This window comes from Netta rufina (assembly GCF_964035555.1).
Source record: "Netta rufina genome assembly, chromosome: 16".
NCBI classification, from domain to species: Eukaryota; Metazoa; Chordata; class Aves; order Anseriformes; family Anatidae; genus Netta; species Netta rufina.
The window spans coordinates 15,876,540-15,886,085 of record NC_140140.1 but is presented as its reverse complement, the minus strand read 5'-3'; the positions used below and the strand labels follow the sequence as shown (position 1 = coordinate 15,886,085).

At 64.0% G+C, this 9,546-nt stretch overlaps 1 protein-coding gene across 1 annotated transcript; it reads right to left on the bottom strand.

Annotated features, from left to right (window-relative positions):
• Positions 1–839: 839 nt before the first annotated feature.
• HCK (HCK proto-oncogene, Src family tyrosine kinase) lies at positions 840–8,951 on the bottom strand. Its single transcript, XM_084296940.1, has 13 exons — positions 8,850–8,951; positions 7,118–7,235; positions 6,804–6,840; positions 6,525–6,624; positions 6,222–6,320; positions 5,943–6,046; positions 5,474–5,623; positions 5,036–5,188; positions 4,527–4,709; positions 4,236–4,312; positions 2,244–2,397; positions 1,851–1,982; positions 840–1,057 (listed from the first exon to the last, which is right to left on the bottom strand). The coding sequence occupies exons 2-13, from the start codon at positions 7,232–7,234 to the stop codon at positions 855–857; spliced, it is 1,509 nt and encodes a 502-aa protein (XP_084153066.1). The 5' UTR covers position 7,235; positions 8,850–8,951; the 3' UTR covers positions 840–854.
• Between the last annotated feature and the right edge of the window lie 595 nt (positions 8,952–9,546).

Sequence of the window (9,546 nt, the reverse complement as noted above, 5' to 3'; positions counted from 1 at the left end):
GCTCAAGGAGGTTTTTTAGGGGCAGAGCGGCGGGGTTAGACCCAGCACATCGCTAAAAAGCTAAAAGTACATGCGTTTCCACTCCCTGAAACACATGCTGCCCTCCTTGCTGAAGTAGCTCACCAAAATTTGCACTCAACAGGTAAGTACCACAAAAAAAGTACCAAAAAAAAGTACAAAATAATAATAATAATAAAAAAAAAAAAACAGCAGGGCTTTGGGAGAGGCTCATTGCAGTAACGCTTCAAGCTGAGCTCCCTGAGGCAGAGACGAGCTGAGGTGCCAAAGGGCAGCACCCGGTGACGATCCCTGGGGATTTCACCCTGGGGATTTCACCAGCGCAGGGGCACGGGTGGCTGGGTTGTGCGGGCGGGGGGCACTGCACAGCACACCCAGGACAGGGCAGCTTTTCAGCGAGCACGGTGCAGCACAAGCACCTACTTCTGCAAAACAGCACGATAAGATCTCAGACGGCTCAAAAAACCTATTTCTTTTTTTTTTCCCTCTGTAGCCGAAGCAGCCGTGGCCACAGCCCTCCTCGCGTGGTGCTCCCACAGCAGCTGGACACCCACCAGCAGGCACGGCCCGGGGGCTGCTGCCCCGCAGTCTGGCACGTGTGGAAGGCACAAGGCACAGCCCTGCCTCGCTCATCCCCGGCCTGGCAGCCCCGGGGGTGGCCGGAGCGCTGCTTCATCGTGCCCTTGCTCCTAACCAAGCCTCCTCAGGAAGTCTTTGGTTTCTGGGCCAGGCCAGCAGACGAGGAAGGTGTGCACAGATCAAGAGCGGGACAGGGGAGAGCAGGGTGCATGTGCTCGCTGCAGGGCTGTCTGTTTTTTTCCACCAAACTTTCTGCGTTACGGCTGCTGCTGATACTGGCCCTCCGTGGCAGTAAAGAAATCCTCCAAAATACTCTGCGTGTACTCGAAGGTGGGGCGATCCTCCGGCCGGGTCTTCCAGCACCTCAGCATAATGTCGTACAGCTCCTCGGGGCAGTTCTCCGTGCGGGGCATGCGGTAGCCACGCTCCAGGGCCCGGATCACCTCCACGCTCGACATCCCTGGGGACATGGAGCAGAACGGGTGAATGTTCCGCAGCTGGTCACTGATTTCTTTAAAAGGCAAGGAAGAAATAAAACCCAACGCCCTCCCTTTGGCCACTGTCACTAGGGAGAAAAGGAGCAGGGGAAGGGGAGCCCCTGCTCCTGTTGAGGGAAAGACGCCAACAACTGGGCTGGTGTGACACTTGCTGCGTGTGGGTTTGTACCCGTTTGAGCAGATCAGATGGGAGTTGTAATTGTTTTGTGTAAATTCTCCCCAAATAAAGGCGGCATTTCTCCATCTGCTGTGTCTCTAATGAGCCATTCCTTCCAGCGTCACTGATAAAAACACGTCAGTGCCATGGCAGGGCCCGTCCTTCCCTCACAGCCCTTTAAGCCACCCCACATCCTTCACTGACCGCCTGTGGCAACGCCCTCGTGCAGAATCATTTTCCATTGAAAAAAGGCACCAGAGAATTAGTGTACAGTGCAGGGTGGCTCCTCATGATGTCGATTTACAGCTTGTTTGAGCCTTCCTAAAACACCTGGCCCAGCTATCAGCCCTGAGCTCCTGTGCTCCTTCCAAACTCGCTTAATCTGCAGGAAGCAGGGCAGCACGGGTTGGTGGTGTGCACAGATCTGTGTGCTGTCCAGAGACCTTCCAGCTCTGCGCCCAGTGTGAGGTTCAAATCTCCTGCCATTGCCTCTGCTCCCAGTGACCCAACCTCACGGAGAAGCAGATCCCACAGCTGGGGCCCGGAACACGGAGCGCGTCTTTTGGCAGCAGATTAGAGGGCGCATTTCGGCTCCATACCTGGGTACGGGATGCGCCCGTAGGTAATGATCTCGGTCAGGAGGATCCCAAAGGACCAGACATCTGATTTTATAGTGAAAGATCCGTAATTGATGGCTTCTGGTGCAGTCCATTTAATGGGAAACTTGGCACCTGGACACAGAGATCCAACGAGAAGCGTGAGCTATCACCCAAATGCTGAGAAACTCGTAGTGAAATATGGGGAACAAGAAGCAAACAGGAAGATGTGAAGCAATGCAAATGCGAGGAGCTTCCACTCGTCTGGCCATTTGTGCAGTATGTCCCTCCCTGGGCCCTGGCTGCCAAAGCTGCGCATTTTAAGTGGCTTTAAGGGAATCCCACAACCCTTCAGCATCTCAGAAAGCGGCCAGAATCCCACAGCAGCTCCCCTACCTTCCCGGGCCATGTACTCGTTGTCTTCAATGACCCTGGCCAGGCCGAAGTCTGCGATCTTGCACACCAGTATTGCTGACACTAGAATATTGGCAGCCCTCAAGTCTCTGTGGATGTAGTTCCTCTTCTCAATAAAAGCCATTCCTTCTGCAATCTGCAAAAAGCAGAAAGAGAAAAAGGCAAGGGGGCTGTCTGAAACAACACAAAAACCCTAAAAGTGGCTGTTGCCGGGAATGGAAAAGAGCTGAATTGCTTCTGGCAGGTACAAGAGAAGCGGGGCCAAAGGCAGCTGAGCCGTGGCAGAGCACGGGGCGGCCACAGTGAAAATGAGATCGGCTGCTGTGTGGGGACCACTCCCAGCACAGGGAAACCCTTGAAAGAAATCAGGGGTTTGGGTGGCCAGGCCAGCACGACCCATTTAAGGCCACATGTGAGAAAAGCAGCAAGAGCCCGTGTCCGAGGAGATGACACCGGTCAAGCTGGGCAAGCCACTCTGCCCAGGGGACAAAAATGGACTTCCACTGCTGCAGCTGGAATCCGTCAGCAGCACAGAGCTTCTCTGGGGAGGACAGAAAAGCCCCGTGATGGTCCCTGGGCGAGGACAGGGAGTTACACGAGGGCTTCGAGAGCAGCCCGAAGTCAGCCCCACCGTTGCACCCGCAAGGCTGGACCGGGGCAAGGTGCAGAGCCCACGAAATACAGAAGTAAAGCGGCACGGCGAGAGCGGAAGGATCATTTCCAGGGCCTCGGGTGGTTTTACTCGCAGTGACTCAGCCCCAGCCCGGGCACCGGGCTCACCGGCTGCTGCCCTCCTGCCGGTGCTGGGGGCTCTGCCCCGGTGCTGCAGCCGGGGACGAGGCACGGAGGGGGGAGCCCACCGGGAGCAGATGGCTGCACGCCTGCCTCGCTGCTCGGCACGGCCCCAGCCGGCTCCAGGAGCCAGAGACCTGGTTCTAAACCTCCTCGCCTGGGCCCTGCTGTTGTTCAGGTTCCTCCGTGAATTATTTCACCGAGCTCAGCTCCGTGGTCGCTGGCTGCGGCCGCCGGCTGCGAGCGCTGCAGAAGCGGCAGCGACACGACAGTGGTTGCACAAATGATTGCACACACGAAGCTAGATGTACAGGAGCACACTCAGCTGTACCCAAAATCGGCTCCTGAAAATATCCCCGACACTGTTTTCACTGAGTACCCCTTCCTCTCCAGATGCCTTCCTCCAGCCCGTGGCTGGAAGACGATTTTAAGTGTAGTTACTGCCATAAAACTCCCACGGGCACTGCCATGGGGTAAAATAGTATGTTATGTTCTTTGCAGTGCCCTCGTGAAGGCTGTCCCCTGGGCTGCATCGCACCGAGCACTATTTTCGGGGAACTGTCACAGCAGCAGCGATGCACACAAGGCCATAGCTCTGACACTGCTGCTCCCCGGGGAGCCCACGCCAGCCCGAGCCGGGGTGTCCTGGAGGCAGCACCGTGCAAACGTGAGCAGCCCCGGCCCTTCACCCCGTGGTTTCCAAAAAGCAGAGCTGTGCTGCGGGCCCCCAGGGCTGTGGGGTCGCTGGGCAGAGACCCTCGGCCCTAATGGAGGAGCCTTCCCAGCTCCCGAGAGGGTCTGCGCTGCTTTGGGGTGCTGGGCACAGCCCGGTGCTGGCTGCAGCTACCGGGTTAACGGGGAGGAAGCACAAACTTCTCCTTTCCTGCACACCTGCTCCCACACTGGGAGCACACAGCGGGCTGCCTCGCACGGCACCGTGACCCTCACCAGCCCCCTCCCCACGTTTCCCAGCCTGTCCCCGGGGGGCTCTGCAGGCAGCGAGGTCTTCCTGCCCAAGCTGCAAGAGGGCTGCTCTCAGGCTGTCCCCCAAATGCCTGGAGAAGAGCTCTCAGGGGGATCTGAGGGGCTCGAGCTCGGTTTGCAAAACCTGGGGTGCCAGAAGCTGGCCCCATGTCCCAGGAGCTGGAGCAGGGAGCCAGGGGAGGTCTGTGCCCTCCTCACCTGAGCGGAGAAGTCGATCAGCTTCGGCAGCGGCTGCTTGTTCCCTTCCTCGCTCTTCAGGAAATCCAGCAAGCTCCCTGCGGGCAGGCAGGGCGCGGGGCTCAGCTCGGCCAGGGCTGCGATGCTGCTCCGGGACCCTCTGGGGCTCCCCGGCTCCGAAACCCACCCGCAGGCAGCACCGATCCCATCCTGTCCCCTCCTCCTCCCCCTGTCCCCATCCCTCCTCTCCCAGGGCCGTCCCCACGTCCCCCCCAGAGCCCACGTCTCCCCCGGGGATGGGGAGGGCAGCACCTTTCTCCATGAACTCGGTGATGATGTAGATGGGCTCCTCCTTGGTGACGACGGCGTGCAGCTTCACCAGCTTGTCGTGCTGCAGGGTCTTCATCAGGTTGGCCTCCTCCAGGAAGGCGCTGACGGACATGCTGCCGGGCTTCATGGTCTTCACCGCCACCTTGGTGTGCTTGTTGTAGGTAGCTGGGGGGGGGACCCAGGCTGTTCCCCAGGGTGCCCAGCCCTCCCCAGGCACCCCGCACTGGGAGCACTGGGCTGTGGAGCCAAACCCCCCCTCCTGCAGGCAGAGACCTGGAGACCACCCGCAGCCCCGGGCTGTCCCCGCGGGAAGGACGGGGCCACCACTACTTCCCAGTGCCCCTCTCTCCTCCCACCAGTTTTTTCCTCGCTGTCTGCTCACGGGGCTCTCCCCCCAGCCCCGCTGCCCCTCCACCTCCTCTCCCACCCCTCGCCCTTCCTCCTTCCCCACCGCCTTCCTCCTCCTCCCAGCTGCCTCCCCGCGCTCTCACCCATCCACACTTCTCCAAACTGCCCCGCTCCCAGCTTCTTCTCCAGCTGCAGAGACTCCCGAGGGATTTCCCACGCATCTTTCTCCCAGGGCTTCTGGGGTTTGGGCGTGCAGCAGGGGTAGGTGAGCTTCTGGCACAGCCCGTCGCTTTGCCCTGCCGGGGAGCAGCGAGTGCCATCAGCCGGGCTTCGTGCTGCGAAGCGCAGAGCCCACCACGGCCCCCATGGGTGCAGGGCACGACCCGGTGTCAGACACCAGCACCACAGCCTGGGACACGGCACAGCCACTGTTCCAGCCTGGGGACGGGCAATCCTGAGCACTGCAGGAATTTGGGGCACCGCCACCCGCTGCTGTGGCACCGCCAGGAGAAGCCGAGCGGCCGCACGGAGCCCGGCGGTGCCAGGCATGGTCGTGCTGGAGCAACACCCCTGGAGCTCACCCTTGTAGTGCTCGACCAGCTCCTGCAGCGTGTCGAAGCTGCTGCGCGGGGAGACGTAGAAGCCACCGCTGTCCAGCGTCCGGATCTTGTAATGCTTCACGCTGCCTCCCTGCAGGGTGTCCCCGTCCCGCACCGACAAGGAGTAGCAGCCTGCTCGGGGAAGGGCATGGGGCAGTGCCCCCCCTGGCTCCTGGACACCCGTGAGGGGTCCCAGCACCACCCGGCAGAGCCACTGGAGCAGCTTTGTCCCCTCCTTGCCACCGCCACCCCCTCAGCCCCAGCATGAGGCCGGGCTGAGCCCCAAACACCAAAGGCAGCCTCGGAGGGACCGGGCGCATCCCTGGACCCCAGCTCCTGCCCGGCAGCAAAGCAGAGCCCCCTGGGGGGCCCTGAGCCCCTCTCCCAGGCAGATCTGCGCAAGGGAAGCCCTCCCAGGGTTGTCCTCACCCTGTGGGGTCCCTCTCGGTACCTTTGGTGGTCTCGCTGTCCCGTATCATGAAGGACCCGACCACGTTCCCGGGGCCCAGCAGCAGCCGCTCCGCGTCCTTCCTGCTGATGCCCTTAAAGAACCACCTGGGGCAGGAGCAGAGCACACAGCGACCTCCGTCAGGGACCAGAGAGCCAGGGCGGCGTGGGCTGGGGGGCGTTAGCCCCCGCCACAGGGCAGGGACACGGGGCAGGAGGGGGGACGGCCACAACTGGGCAATGCGGGAGCCGCGGGACGGGCTGGCCCCGGGGGGACGCTCACTCTTCTGTCTCCAGCGAGTCGGCTCGGGCCACGTAGTTGCTGGGGATGAAGCCCTCGTGCCCTGTCACCAGCGACCGTGCCTGCCACCACTCCCCCTTCCTGAGGATAAAGACGGCAGTGGGTCAGTGCTGGGCACCAGCAGCTCCCTCGTGCCAGCGTCGCAGCGCTGGGCTCAGCGGTGAGCGAGCTGACGGTGGGCGGTCACTGGCACGCTACAGCACAGGGCAAAATGGGCAAAGTCCAGAAAAACAGCGAGCAGGGCCACACGAGCCTTCAGGACGCCCTGCGGCAGGGGACACTTACTCCTCCAGGACCTTCAGGCGCTCTCCCTTCTTGAAGCTCAGGTCCCCGGCGTGCAGCGCCTCGTAGTCATAGAGCGCCAGCACCACGCTGTCCCCCGGGCCTGTGGCGAGAGGGGCTCCTGGGGACCCGTCCCTGCGATGGGACCAGGTCCCTGCCACCCCACACCGTGGCTGTGCCGTGCTCGGAGGGAGCCCAGAGCTGCCAGGCTGCCAGGTCCAGCTGGGCTCCATCCTGGGCTGGGGACCGGCTGCGCACCCCCACAGGACCACACGTACTCACCATCCGCGGGCAGGGGCACGGCACTGCAGGCGTTGTGCTGGAAAGGACAACAAACAGAGGGGAGTCACGGGTGGCACAGACCAGTACCCCGCGGGGGTCTCGGCACTGCACCGGCATCTCCCTGTCTCCCTCCCCACCACCCTCATTTTCCTCTCTCTTTCTCCACAATTCCTTTATTTCCACCAGACCCTGTGCTCCCACCCCTGCGCCCTCGGCCAGCCCCATGCTCGGTGCTCCCACCCAGAGCCCGCACGGGTGGCTCCGGGGCCCTGAGACCCCCCACCCCCAGCGGGGGCACAGCAGCTCCCACTCACGTGCTTGTTGTCAGCCGTGGGGTCCCTCACGTAGCGGCCCGGCTGCAGGCCGGGCTCGAGGTCCGTTTTTATCACCTTGTCTTGGATGTCAGCTTCCTTCGACTTCACGCAACCCATCCTGTGAAGGGGGGCAGGGGAAGTGGAGCCGTTGCGACAGAGCAGAGAGCCCAGCGCCAGCAGCTCCTGCCCACGGCCCCCGCTCCCACGGGTGGGCTCCGCTCCCCCGGCCCCACGCACAGCACCCGCACCCGGTCGGTCGGAGCCGTGGGCAGCCCGGCAGGGGCGTCAAGGGGCGAGAAGGAAAAGGGATCTCGTGGTGTAAAAAAAAAAAGTGTAGAAAAAGTCACTGCAGGAGGTGAATTTGGGACAGGCTGGGTGCCATGGAGCAGCTCCGCGGCTGCTCCCCAAAAAATTTTTCCCTGCCCGGGGTGTTGGGGCTGAGCTCTGCAGCAGGGCAGCGCCGCTCCGGTGTCACCTGGTGCTCGGAGCTCAGCAGGGTTATCAGCACTGTTATTCTTTTTTCTTTTAAAGAAGGGAAATGAAAAGTGGTGCAGCCCAGGACAAGACCACATCCGAGAGAATGGCTGAGCTGTGGGCAGGGCCCCGCCAAGACCTGGGGATGGGTACAGAAGGGTGGCCAGGGCCAGCAGGGGCCCGGGGAACTCATCCAGGCACTGACCCCACGGGGTGGAAGCCCAGAGAGGCCGGGGAGAAGGCAAGAGGAGCCCTGGGTGCTGCTGTGGGCTGACACCCCTCAGCAGAGCCCCCCAAATGTGCCCTACGGGGTGAAGCTGCCACCAACGGGGCAGCCACCAGCCCAGGATGAATCCAAGTGCTCAGCTATCCCCAGCTCCCCCAGGGAAACATCAGCAGGAAAACGTGCTGCCAGAAGCAGCAAGCGTGGGAGAAACCCCCCCAGGACAGACACTTCCCTTTGTCCGGTGGAGACCTCAGCACAGGGGAAAGGAGAAGGGTGCAGGCGGTGACAGCGAAGGAGGAAGCAAACGGCCCCCGCGCTGCAGGGGACGTGCACAGCACTGCCTTGGTCCCAGGACACCCTGCACACGGGCACTGGGACCTGTTGCTGGTGAACCCCGAGGTCCCAGCGCTGAGCAGGGCAGCACCAGGCCCCTGGGGAGCCGAGCATCCCGCGACCCCCAGCCCTGCAGCATCCCGGGTCACTGCCACACGCAGTCCCCAAGTGGTGAGGGCTTCCCTGCAGGTTCTGGCAGCACCGGGAGCTGCTCCCTGGCACATCCTGGGTCCCACAGCTGGCCTGGCCGTCCCCGAGCACTGGGGACACTGGGGGCACTGGGGACATTGGGGACGGGAAGTGGCGGAGGTGTGAAGGCGTGGGCACACCGCAGCGCAGCCGCCCGTGGCCCCGTGTCCTCACTGCTGGGACGGGGGGCGGCGGGGCCCCGGCAGCCCCCCGAGAGCCCCGCATCGGGCGGCACCTCCATGGGGTGCACCGGGGGCACCCCAACACCGCCCCGACCCGACCCTCCCCGCACCCCGCTGTCACCTTCCCACCCCTCCGGACATCGCATCCCCAAGCCGGGACCCCCTCCCGGAGCACCCGGGGCCAGGACGGGGCCAGACCGGTGGCAGCACGGCGCAGGACCCCCGCAGCACCGGCTGTCCCGGGCAGGGACCGGCCAGTTGGGCAGCCCGGTACCGGTCCCGGGAGCTCCTTGCGCCCCTCCACCCCTCCCCGGGGCTCCGCTCTCACCTCGGCCGCCGTCCCGGGGCACGTCCCGGGGCCCGTCCCGTTCCCGGTCCCGCTCCCGGTCCCGTTCCCGGTCCCGCTCCCGGAGCCGGGGCTGCCGCCGCCGCCGCGCTCAGCTCGGGTGCGCGCCGCGCCCCGCCCCGTCGAGGCCCCGCCCCTCCCGGTGAGGCCCCGCCCCTCCCGGTAACGCCCCCGCCCCTCCCGGGTGCAGGCGACCGGAGCGCGACCCCCGCGCTGCGCCCCCGTGGATTGGGGACGGGGACACCCGGTGCGCCCCCCCCGGGCCGTGCCGCTCCTCTCCCGGCCCCGGTGTCCCCGGTGTCCCCGGGGCGCGGCCCCTGCTGGGCTCCCGCACCCCGAGCGCCCCCGAGTGGGCTGGGGGCGACGGCAGCCAGAGGCCGTGAGGCTCCCGGGGCCCCCCCCCCGTGGCACCGAGCTGTCCCCGCCGTCCAGGATTTGGGTACAGCGCTTTTTGGGGACAGCTCTGCGGGCAGCACGGCCCCTGCTGCTGGCCCTTTTTTCCCCCCTGTCCCATCCCGGTCCTGCCGGGGGGGCCCCGGAGGCGCTGCCCCGGGACAGCGGGACGGTGGCTGCTCCCATCCTGGGCGTTTAATTGCGATCTGCAAAAATTACAGCACGGGGCGCTGCTGGGGGGGCTGCCCTGATTCACCACCAGCACAGCCGAGAGCTGCCAGGGCAG